Source organism: Marmota monax, unplaced genomic scaffold, assembly GCF_021218885.2.
Source record: "Marmota monax isolate L192 unplaced genomic scaffold, Marmota_monax_Labrador192_F-V1.1 WCK01_AAM20220418_F8-fsc00321, whole genome shotgun sequence".
Taxonomy (NCBI): Eukaryota; Metazoa; Chordata; class Mammalia; order Rodentia; family Sciuridae; genus Marmota; species Marmota monax.
In genome coordinates, this window is record NW_026694856.1 from 270,763 (window position 1) to 284,136 (window position 13,374).

General features: G+C 31.1%; 1 protein-coding gene across 15 annotated transcripts in view; it reads right to left on the minus strand.

Moving 5' to 3' along the window:
• Nucleotides 1-13,374, minus strand: part of Ppp1r9a (protein phosphatase 1 regulatory subunit 9A) — a 308,327-nt gene that overhangs the window by 93,105 nt on the left and 201,848 nt on the right. For 10 of the 15 annotated variants that reach the window (XM_046426371.2, XM_046426370.2, XM_058573241.1 and 7 more), the window contains 2 exons: nucleotides 5,838-5,973; nucleotides 806-871 (listed from right to left, as the gene is read on the minus strand). In XM_046426371.2, coding sequence (XP_046282327.1) covers nucleotides 806-871; nucleotides 5,838-5,973 — 202 coding nt within the window. The remainder of the gene's footprint in view (nucleotides 1-805; nucleotides 872-5,837; nucleotides 5,974-13,374) is intronic. The other 5 variants (XM_046426376.2, XM_046426374.2, XM_058573245.1 and 2 more) reach the window with 1 other exon arrangement.

The window sequence follows — 13,374 nt, forward strand, 5'->3', positions numbered from 1 at the left end:
TAGACAGTCTTCCACTATGTGTTCCCAGAACGTTATGGCTTTCAGTTTCAATAACAATGATGATTATTATAAATATGAGAATCATAAACCAAAGTATATAGTTAAATTTAATGTTTTTTAAAGATCAAATAGAAGTCTCTGAACATCTATTTAAAAGATTTTATATTTCTCGTTTTCTTCAGGCTCCTCTTTATCACCATCAACCATTTTGTCATTTAAACACACTTGACCTCATTTTAAGCTCCATTATCTCTATTACTGAGATAATTTCATTATTTAAAGTGCAGTACCTTTTTAGATGTTTTGGTATGTCAACCCTTGAAATCATGCAAATAAATAGTGCCATAATTTAAAGATATATACTTAGCGTTGAAAAACTAAAAACTTTGTATCAGAATATTCTTTTCTTTAAAAAATAAATATTGGACTTAAGGACAATATAAATCACTATATACTGTATTATGTAACTAACATTTAGCCTTGATATTGGATATCTTTTTGTCCCCTTTAACTTGAATTAACAAATTCAATTTGAAGTGTTAGGAATTAAAAACAAGCATGGTTAAATATTAGGAAGTGAGTCCAAACCACAGAAACTGTAACTAAATTATATGCCATTTCAGAATTAAATATTTTTTCAAATCATTATTTTCAAATTATTATTCAACACACAAAAAAACATAGCTCTAGAGAAGTTCTTCAGAGCATAGTTAATAAGAAACAGAATATTTAATTCCACACATGAAGCAGGAAGGTTAAAAAAAAAAAAGCATTATTTACTATCAAAAAAAAAAATAAAACAAACCTTAAGGACACAGTTGTTATTGTTATTGCAGTTGGCAGATACTCCTTGAAATTCAGCCACAGTGTTCTAAAATGGTTGACAAAAACAATTAAAGAAGGCTTCCCCAGCCCCTCAATAGAGAGAAAAAGGACCGAAAAACACTGAAGTTCAGGTGCTTGCTGTAACACACTGTCAAATATGAAGAGGATGCCATTGGACCTTGGTAAGATACTCCCACTCTGTTTCAAATATCATGGACACAGAATATGGTCCATTCACATTATTAAATTCCCATCCATAAATAAACACAATCTTGCGCACATAGCACAAGCTGTTTTCAACCAGGAGCAGCAAACAGCATGAGTTAAATTTAATGTAGTCCCATGAATGCTTTTCACATAAAAATTACAATCTTGTGAACCTTTTAATACTTACACAAATCACAGCATCTATTATAATTTTGCCTCGATTGTTACATGTGAACACAAGCAATTGAAAGACATATCTGTGGAGGTAGCTGCTTTAAACTGTATCAAATACTTCAAAAGATTCTAAAAATAACACTGTTGTGATATTGGTATAATGATACTAATTTTCAGTATTGAAAACAAATTATAAAAAAAAAAAAACAAGCTGTATTTTAAGAGAAGGGGCTTCAGACTCCACAGTGTTGATTAAACTTGCTATGAACTAGACTAAAGAGATTTTTTAAATGTGACTTATAACCACTAACTTTACAATATAATAAATATCATGTTTTAAAAGAATATTTTAAAAAGCCAAATAATCACATAATTTTAAAAAAGGTATAAAATTATTCATTTTAATTTCATGACCATATTCATTTTCTAATTCAAAAAAGAGGTATAGCACCATTTGATACTATATTCCAATCTGAGCCCACAGCAGTTAAAATTATATGCTTTTTAACAGAAAGGTACCCATAAAATACAAACAGGCCAGAAAAAATATACAACAGAGTTATTTCATCTCACTACTAAAGGCTAAAATAATAGTGTGGATTATGACAGAAGACTAGATGTTATAAAAAATTAAAATCTAGTTGAAAAATTTACCATACCCCCAGAATACCATGGCATAGTGCTGACTGTCTGAGGGGTTTACTGAAATCCTCTACAGTTACCTTTCAGATTGTTAGAAAGAAAAAGAAAAACAAATGCACAGTAATTCTATTAAATCCAGAAATGCAATCATTCATCACAGATTACTCAGATGTACATTAAAATTTTTTAGTGGTTTAGATTTTCATCCCCCTTTCTTTATAGGATCCTCCCTTTTATTTTTCAGCCTTCAGGCAGAGTCTTTGTACTACTACTTCTTCTTCTTCTTCTTTAATCAGAATGTTTAACAGAGAGTGAACAGAAACAGGAATGCAAATTAAAATGGAATTGGCTATTTGCTTATTTTAAACTATTCCTAGTTTAAATATTTGGAGACAAAACAGAAAAAGCAGCAATTTAAATAGTTTGAGATTAACTATACATTTCAATTCTACTAGAGAATGACTTAGAATCTCCTAGAGCATTAAAATAGATATATGTAAGCATAAGTAACACATGATAAGGTGTTATTCCTAAACATTCTCCCTCTTTCTTCCTTCTTAGAGCGGACCACTGTACTTTTACAATTTCAGGATATACTGCTTATAGTGTGATGTTTTCCATGTAGCCAATTCAGGCAAGCAACTTCCATCTGTCCATGTGACAAGTTCCAAATTAGAATCAACTTTAGATGATTTGATCAAAAACAGAAGCTCTCTATCCTTTGGCAGACAATGTTGATCTAAGAACTGGCTCTGAAAATTAGCTGGATGAACTCAGTTGCTCTGTATCTAATTAGAGGTTTCCCTGGCTAGGTCCAGGGAATGTCACAGGGGATATTATCAAATAAAAGTAATTCTAACTTTGAAATCAAAAGATGATTCTATAAATTATAAGGAAAGTTAAAAGCCAAGTGACTGATTACACAAATTCAGGGCCTGTTCTAACAAATATATGTAAATCAATACATTGCTTAATTACATATAAAATTAAATCAATTATTCAATGACCATTTAACCATTGGATACTCAATATTCATTCTTCTCATTTCTGTTACTTTATGAACATTTTACTTTCCATCAACAGAGAAACAAAGTAAATAGAAAATTGAGAGAATATTCAAATCAATCATTTTTTTTCAAATCAATCATTTTAATAATATTTGGTAGTGTTAGTTACAAATTTTTGAATCGAGTAATAACATTGGCAGTCTTAATACTAGAGTGAATTATCATTATTTGTACAGATTTCACCTCTCCTCTGCACAGATAATTAAACTGGTTTTACCTGGACATGTTTTATTTAGTAACACACTGTGTTACACACAAATCAGAGAAGGATGAGAGAAAACTACAAAGGAAAACACTCTTTGACCCTCTCAAGAAAATGGGGGTTACTTGAAGTAACACAATAGAAAGCTTCCAATTTCTAATTTCTGATTTCTAAGTTTAGTGAAAACTTCAACTCTTTTTTCTGGTAAAACATTTGTGTATTGTTATTCTTTCCTTTAAACTCCATGAAGACAATACTTAGGGACTGCTGTCTAAAATATTCTCCAGGTTTTCAATTTCCCTGTTATTAAAAATACAGAACAAAGAATTATGGAACTGAAGTATTACTGGAAGCTCCATCACTCTAAACAGGAATCCTCGTAACATCTTTTGTTCCCAGTTACCTTGTGTGTGCCTGAATACGCAGGCCCGTTAGGCAAGTTCTGTACACTCCATTCAACAACAGTACTGAACAACTGCAGAGTCCAGTAGGCTTTGGGGCCAAAGACTCTACACTAATACTAACTCTGACAGCTAAGTCATACCTGGGTAGGAGGGAACCTCAGCTGCTACATTTCTAGAAAAAACAAAAACAAAACACCTCTTCTGAATGCTTTAAAGATTAAATGAGAACATGTAGGGAAGGCACCTTGTAAAGTGCCTGACACTATCAGACTTATTCCTCTTACTCTTAAAAATATTTGCTCATATGGAAAATGATCTTTAGTCTCTTTACAAAAACAGACAAATAAATCCATAATCTTCCACTTGGTATATGATATGATCCTAAATATATATATGTGAAATAAAAAATATTCTTTTTTTCATTTACTCAGATTATCAAATAGAGGAAAATCATATGCACATGCTCAAAAGAATAGACACCCCTCTACCCCCATACCTCTACACATGCTTTAGCTGCTTGAGTTGAAAACTTTGGGGATAAATGTGAAAAATTCCTCCAATAATTGAAGGAAACATGTAAATGTGATCTAAAAGTTTTACGTGGGGAGCCTTAAAATCAGGCTATCTCACTTTCCCCTTTTTCTTGCTCAACCTGGTGTCTTATTCTGTGTTTATGGAATGCTAGAAACTAGAAGGAATCTAGCGATCTAGCCCAATCCTCAAACTTGAAAGCCAAGGACGCTGAGACACAGACAACAAAGCCTGGCCTCCTGCCTTTCCACCACTTGATGTCACCGTACTCCCCTCAACTTCACATCTAAAATCTAAGGGAGTGGGGAGGTAAAAACCAAGCCTGCAGTGACTGACTTGACAATTCTAAAACAGGCTTGTAGCCAAGCAAATCAACATCTCTAATAAAACATAAAACAGTGGAGCAGAGAATTGAAAACTAGGTAAAATGCAAGCTCAAATATTTGAAGAAACCACTTTTTAGTTTCAAATTTTGAGATAACATATTTCCATACTTCATATCTCAGTATAATTAGAAAAAAACTTGTCTTTTCAAGCAATCACAACAAGAAAAATACCCAATAAAGTAAACAGAATTCTAAGAGACTAATTCATTCATGAGAGGCTTTCTAATGTACTATCCTTAATTCAAAGTTAATTGATATACCATTTTCAATTTCCTACTCAATAAATGGAGACTACATCCTTGTTATACTACAAACACATGAAAACAATATACATTTTAGTTAAAATATCCCAGATTAAAAATACATGAAAAATATTTTTAATAATTTCTATGTTCTGGCTAGACACCAAAAAAAGTTCTGGAAAAGTAATATATTTAGATGAGTAGAGGGTGAACACATGAAATTTCACTGTGGTTATATTGTATCAGCTGACACAAAGAAGAATATTTGTTTTATCTGAATATTTACTAGTTGATGAAGTATGAAATACTACAACTAAATTGTTGATGGATCTTTTGACAAGTCAATATGAAACATATGCATGTTTGAATGTGTTTATAATAAAGCATGTTGTCCCATCATATCAATGTACATTTGGCACTGACATTGGAAATACACCAGCATCTGTATTACATTACAACACACAAGGGTTCCGGAGAGCCGTTTTCACTTGGGGGTTAGCTTCTATTCATTTACTTGATCTTCTACAGAGAGCAGGATGTAAAATTATTCCAATATGTATCTACGCTATGGAACATGTGCTAGTGGAAAAGCTTTGTTCTGCATTATGTTAGCACAAATCATAGTGAGCAGATCCAAAGAACTTTCTCTTCCTGAGGGGGGAAAAACCCTCTGGAAACACTCAGAAATCAGCATTTGTGTGTGTGTGTGTGTGTTTCTGTATTATGAGTGTGTTTTTTCACTTAAAATGTTTACTGATTTTTTTTTTGAAAAGCATACTATTGTAGACCATTTGGAAAAGATTGAAAAAAATATAAACCAGAGAGAGAAAACTATCTAATTCCATCAATAAAAATAGCCATAATTCACATTTTGGTGTTTTTATCCTTTTTGTTTCTATGAATTTCTTTTAATAGTAAGATAAAAGACTGATATGTTTCCAGCCTTCAGACCATAAATAGGATACCATGACCTGATTCACAACTTAATATCAGATGCAAGTAGCATTTCTCTTCTTGAGGTTGAGTTTTGGCTCAATGTAGACTTATCCTCTTTAAGAAACTGCAAAGAGCCTGCCTTGCTGTTGCACAGTAGCGTGAGGGTTGCCCGCAGTGGGCATGTAGTGAGAAGGAACAGGAAATGCTGGCAGCACTCCTACCTCATCATCATCAGCATCATACTGCCCATAGTGCTGCTCCAGCAGCTCTCTCTGGCGCCTCTCTTGTTCCAGCGTCTGGCTTATCAACTGGGCAACTTCACTCACTTGTCCTGGCTTTTCTCGTCCAATAACGAATCTGTAGAAAGGTTACAGAAGAGTAACGTGACTCTCCAGTAAAGAGGAGGGCTAAGAAAAGTAGCTAAGCTGAGATCTCGGCAGAGCCCATCAAGCCTTAACAAAGTAGTATCATCCATATGCTTCAAGTGGAGCGCCTGAGTGATAGGAAAGCTTAGCTGAGCAACAGAAGTGATTTTTACAGACACAGCTCATAAAGGAAAGAAAGGGACACTGTAAAGGACCATTAAAAAATTATCACTTTGGGAGAAGCCCTAACAGATACAATTCATTCTGCAGTATTGTACACATTTAAGTTGCATTAAGTTTGGAAGCAAGCATATGATTTTAAGTACCACTGAACTTAAGAATCAATCCCATAAAAAAATCCTCTTTATAACACAAAAAGCTTTAAAATTTTTTTCAAAGCATGGCATAAATTATATTGTTAACAGACTTCTGCTAAGGTACTAAAAAGTTTGGTGGTAAGAGGGGAAATAGAAGTACTATCAAAAATTTTGCTTTTAAAAGCAAAAACTCCAATTGATTACCACTTTTGGGGGAAAAGATGATTTGGGGAAGTATGTGGTTCAAGAAATAAAGGAAAAAAAGGAAATGTCTGTTAATATTAATTCTTATTGGAAAAAAGTCTAAGGGAAATATTTACTTATTTACATCACTTATGATACATCCTTGTCAATTCAATGTGTTCTGCTCAACAAATTAAATAATAAAATAATATATGCAGTTTCTAAGTATCACTTAATATCATTTTTGAATGTGATGTTCTGAGTTTAATCTCATTTTTATATTTAATTAATAATTCCTTTGATTATAATATTTTATATATTGCATTTCAAATAACATAGACTAATATTTTCTGTACAAACTCACTGAAGGACAAAAATTTTATACCTTAATGTTCTTCATTTACTTTTCAGAAATATTTTTATGTAATTTCAAACAAGACTTCGATTAAGCTTGAGTGATCATGATCTTTTGAGTTATTTTCATTTGAGAATCAAGTATAAATAGAACTTACCAAAACCTAATTTCTCATCTTTATTGAAGTATAATTTATACACAATAAGATACATCTATTTTAAATGTACTGTCATTAAGTGTGACAAATATATAAAACTGTAATTAATACATCAATGAAGATATAAAATATTTCCATCAACCCCAAATATTTCCTTATATCTCTTTCCAGTAAATTGTCTTTAGCCTGGGAACAAAGAACTGTTTTCCAGAGTTTCAAATGTATGGAATCATAGAAAATCTTAGTTTCTTTGGCTCACTACAATGGTTTGGAGATTATCCATGTTGTTTCAACTATCAGTAAATTGTTCTTTTTGTTACTGAGTACTAAGTATTTCACTGTACTAAATATGCCACATTTGGTTGATCTACTTTTCTACTAATAGATGTTTACATGAATTTTGGATATTAGACATGAAGTTACCAGAAACATATGTGCAAGTTTTTGTGTCCTTAAGTTTTCATTCCCCTTAGGCAAATTACTAATCATGAAACTGATTAGTAATAAGGTAAGTGGATGTTAAACTTTAAAGATATTGCCAAATTGTTTTTTGAAGTGATGGTACCATTTTATGTTCCTAATAGCAACATATGAGAGTTGTAGCTGTTTTATATTCTAACTTTTAACACTGCCTTTTAAAATTTCAGCCAGGCTTGTGGGTATCTAATGGTATCTCATAATGGTTTTAATTTCTAATGGACTGATGACAGATGATATTAACTATAGATCTTTTCAAGGACTTATTGACCATATCTCTTTTCTATGTGAAATATCTTTTCAAATCTTTGGCCTGTCCCTAAAAAATGACTTCTCTGACTTTTTGTTACTGACTTGTAATGGCTCTTTATATATTCTAGATACATATCTTTGTCTATATGTATTGCAAATATATATACATATCACACGTGTATATGTGTTCAATCTATTTTCTTCTTACAGTTTGTGCCTTCCCTTTTCACTTTTGTGTGTCTTTCAAGGGAAACCTGCTGTATCACTTTTTTAAAAAAATCATGCCTTTTGTTTTCTAAGAAATATTTGCCTGATTGCTAATTTCTCCTATTTTTCTTCTTTGAGTGTTAATATTTTGCTTCTATATTAGGTGTCTTTTGAATAAATTTTTATGCATGATGTGTGACAAAGGTAAAGTTCCAAATTTTTTCAAATGGATAATCAGTTGTTTCAACAACATTTGTTGAAAATAATTCATTACCGCTATTGAATTACTTGGATACATTTGTTGAAAGGAGTGGACCATGTATTTGTGGGTTAACTTGTAGGCTTTACTATCTAGTCACTGATACGTTTGTACTTTTGCCAATATCAGACTTCCTTCATTACTACTCAGTAAGTCTTAAAACTAGGTAATATGAATTATTCAACTATATTTTTCCCCGGATTTCCATATAAACTTTATAAACAGCTTGTCAATTTCTAAAAGAAAGCCCATTGGGTTTGGCGTTGCTTCGGATCTACAGAACATTTTGTGGAAAACTGACAGCTTACTAATATTAACTCATCTGGTCCAGGAAGATGGTGTATGTGTATTATTTAGATCTTCGCTATTTTCTCAGAATACTACACTGCAGTTTTCAGTGTACAGGTCTAAGTTATAGTTTAAGTTATCTTAAAATATGACAGATTTTCTGAAATTATTGTAAGAGGTATTAGTTTTAGACTTAATTTTTTAGTTATTTGTTGCTAGAGTATAGAAACATAATTGATTTTTTAATACTGGTCTTAGAATCTGTGACCTTGCTACTACACTCACTCATTAATCCTATGGCCTTTTTTGTAAATACCTTAGGATATTTTCTTATTTAAAGATTGCATCCATTATGAAGAAAGCATTCTTATTTCCTACTATTTATTTTATTTGTTTGTCTATTTATTGCCTTATTGCACTGGCTAAGACCTCCAAAATACGTTAAAAAGGTATAAGAATAAACATTCTTACTCTGTTGCCTACTACTCTAAAACATGAGTTCTGAAAAGCCCAGAGATACACAGGGTAATTTCATTTGGAGATATGATGGGTGAAGATACATAAAGTCTTGACTATGTTAAAGTAATCTAGACATGTGTTACTATTTCAAATTCATTATGTTTTCAGTAAATATATGTATGTGAAAAATTATGTCTTGTGATGCATATAAAAAAGAGCTCAAAAAATTTGTACCATAGAACAGTAGTTTTAACAAAGTCTATACTGACCTTTTACCTTTCTTTAAATTTATCAGTGTAAGGTTTAAGGGAGTATCACTCACCTACTATAAAGTTGACAGGAGATAGAAAAAAAAAGAGTTAATGAACAAAATGCATATTTACAGAAACAGCAGACAAGTTCAAAGTAAAAGGTAAATTAAGAGTTCAGATTCATTTAAACCATAAATTCTTTACATTTAAGTCATAAGTTATTTTTGTCAGATTTTCTAGTTCAACAGTTTTTTTCTAAGAATGGAGAATTTCATTTTCTCTGCAAGACAAGTCTTTAAAGTTACTCAATGCAATTCAGAAGAGAGAAAGGTAAGATGTAGAAATTATATACTTGCCTAACATTGGGAACTATTGCCGTTAATTCCAAGGATGAATGAGGTCTTAATAAAGACCTTGTGAAATACTCTAAAACATACAATTATAAAAACAAGAGCCCAAACAATAATATAATGTGTTGTATTATAGTAAGAAATTATATAATCATAATATACTACAATAGATCAAAACCTTTAATATCATATGTAAATTCTTCCTGACCTCAAAAAAATGATCCTTACTTCCCAAACTGGAATTATTTGCAATGCTAAAATTCAAAGAAATGAGTGTATGTGTAATCAGTCTCAGAGGAAATAAGAACTATTCCATAAATCTTAAAGAAACTGCATTTTAAAAACACCGTTGCTTCAAATCACAGCTTGGCTTTCTGAATTTGTCTATACAATTTAACATAATTTGCTATTTGCCCAATACTGGGGTATATTCAAAATTGATTTATAGTATGACAAAATAGAAATGATTTGCAATTGCATATAAGACAAGATAATTCATCACATGAAACAGACTCACTTTTAAACATGTTATGTTAAAATAACCCATACCTCCTTCATTCAGGCACCTTTTTGGAGCAGCAGTATCGTACCCAGCTATATACATTTTCAAAGCCTTGCAATCTAATATAATTTATGGTACAGGATTACAGTAAAAGAAAGTCATCCTTATAAGTACAGTCCAGAGGAAAAGTAAGAAAAGTGGAAACAAACTACTTGTTGTTCAGCTGTATTCTCCTCATGAAAATTAGTATCTAACCTTATGTGTCCAAAGGGGTGATTGAAGAATAAAATGCAGTACATACATAAAGGGACTTGGTTGCATTATTATTATGACAAAACTGAAAAGTGTTTGAAACATGTATAGCATTTGTATTATTTTTCTATATGTTCTCAATATTTTAAGTTCATTTATAAGTAAGATTATACATACTATCTAGCAAATATAGGATTCAGCATAAAATGTCAAATTTAAGGTAAGGTTATTATTTCAATTAAGGATCCAGAGTACAGATATGCTGTAATAGTACAATTCAGGGGTTAAAAGGGCCTATAAAATGGGGAAATGGCTTTGATAGTATAAATCTATCTAACTGTAAACACCACTTATTGAATCTAAGGCCTTGCATATGTTAATATTTCTAAGGCTCAGTTTCTATATTTGTAAAATGAGCATAATAACCATAATAAATAAATATTGTATAATCCACATAAAGCTTAACTAAGTATCTAGTGCTTAAGAAAGTCTTTTAATAAATGTTTGCTCTTGTTCTTATCTAGACTATGCATTTGTTATTATCAGGATAAGGTGGAATGTGTTTAAAAGTGCTTACTGTTCACACTGTCCAATTACTTCCTATTTTATAACAGTTTTAAAAGCAGTTTTTTGCGAGTCAACTATAGGAAAAGGATGAAATAAATCAACTATAAGAAAAAGACGTTCTGAAATTTTTATTTTCCATTGTCACTAAAATAGAAGAGTATTAATTACATGACCACTTTAAATTGAACTCTTAAAACCTTGAAATATGTAATAATTAAGTCAGCAACAGTCAGTTTCTCTAAATGCACATGATCAAATAAACTGATGTTTCTGCACAAGTTGCATCTTAGACATTATCTCCAGCTGCAATAATAAAATATGTAGTCAAATCAGTCTACTGATAAAGTGCCTTTAAGAGACAAATACTTTTTGTCATTTAAATTTTTTTTTCTTTGCTTCAACCTGAGATGGTGAGGTCTTTTATTTTTAGCTATTGAGAATTAGGTAGCTAAAACCAAACCTGAATAGATTTTTATATTAAAAAGAGTATTTTCCATGCTTATGCATAAAAAATAATAGCACTACTGAAACCAAAATCCCCTTCTTTCAATGTGAATTATTCCATTAAGAACAGTTCACGCTCCCTATCATACTGAGATATAATAAATAAAAGTGGATAAATCAGTAATTTCTTTTCTTTTCATATATTATCAGACCAAGCAATGTCCATGTACTGTCCTTTGGAGTTTAGACATCTATGTTATATGGAATTCATTTGATTAGTTTTATTAAATTCTCTCATAATCTATCAAACAAAAAGTAAACAACAATAAATATGCATTTAAATTTGCAAAACTGAAGTCACAAATATCCCATGTCCTGTGTGACTAATATGAGAGGTTAAGTGAAAAAAATGACAGTCTGTGAATGCCTCATTTTTCCATCATAAATTTTAGTTCCAATGAATGTGGTAATGCTAGTCAACAGTAGCAGTTAAACAATGCTGAAATTTAAAAATTCTTAATGTAGAATGAAGCTAATGGAAAAGTTATACCAGGATGTAATTATTAGTTCGTATACATTCAGTTATTCCATTAAAATATAATTTAGACAAATATTATACATCAAATATCAAACACTTATCTTTAAAAAACATAAAGATAAATAGACACACAGAATTGACACTTGAATATCCCATTGCAAAACCCTTGTGAGCCATGGGGTCACAAGATCACATAATGCTTTCAAAGATTTTTGTAAAAAGTGTCTCATATTTTTCTGTATGATCATATTATGTGTGTGTAGATGTGTGTATATATATATATATACACACATATATATATAACAAATAATAGCAATACTGAAATATATATACATATCCATATATATGTGTATATGTATGTATGTATGTGTGTGTGTGTGTATATATATATGTATATATATAGCTTTTCTCTGAAATTGAGAGTTTTAAAAATATTTAACTTAATTCTAGTGAACAAGTGGCAGAAATCTATCTCCAGCCACATTCACTAGTTTGCTGATAATAGGGAGGGATTAAAAACTGAAACAACCAAGCTTTGTGCCCTTATTTATAATTGCATACACTTATACATTTTTCCTCCCTATATAACATGCTAGACTAATATGCCAAACTGTATATTTGACATTTAAAATTTTTAATTCACCTCTATGAAAATGTTTCCTTTCAAAAGCTAGAACTAAACATTTACGATTATTCCTTTGAAATGAATTTTGCATTTAATCCAGTACCAATTATAAGTTTTTTTCTATATTATATTTCAATGTAAAATAAATAAAAGTTCTTTAAAAAGTTTGCCTAACACAGGCTATTTCAAGGATTCCATAGTATATAAAAGGTATAAACTCAGAAGATACTTTCCAAAAATTCTATATCACTTCCAGAAATAACATTTCTAAGTTAGCTTTGATGTCTCAGGTTTAAATATTTATGCATATAAACATTAAAAAGGTAATTTGCAAAATGTTAATCTGTATGTAGTGACACCAGAAAATGTTTCATCAAGCCACAGTCCCCTTTAATTAGTTTTCTGAAATCCCCAATGTTTTTAATCTTCTAACACTAGAAGTTGTTGATCCTTCATATATATATATATCTCCCCAGATCTTTGTTGATCATATATATATATATATATATATATATATATATCCCAAGATCTTTTTTATATTTCATATCAAGACAGGGTCTCACTAAGTTGCTTAGGGCCTCTCCAAGTTGCTGGGGCTGGCTTTGAACTCTTGATCCTCCTGCCTTGGCCTCCCAAACTGCTAGGATACAGGCATACACTGTTATGCCTCGCTACTCTTCTTATATTTTTAAGAATAAAATATTCTACCCATGGTCACAAATCCACAGTGATTGCGCTCCTCTTGTCTGAGAGACAGGGGATAGTCTTAGAAGTAAATACAGACCAAAAATGACTATCAATTTCCATGTATATGGAAATTCTCTATCAAGCACAATCCCAAAATCAAAGGTGCTCATAAAATGTGAAACTCTCAATTGCCCCATATACTATAATGGTAACATAAACATTA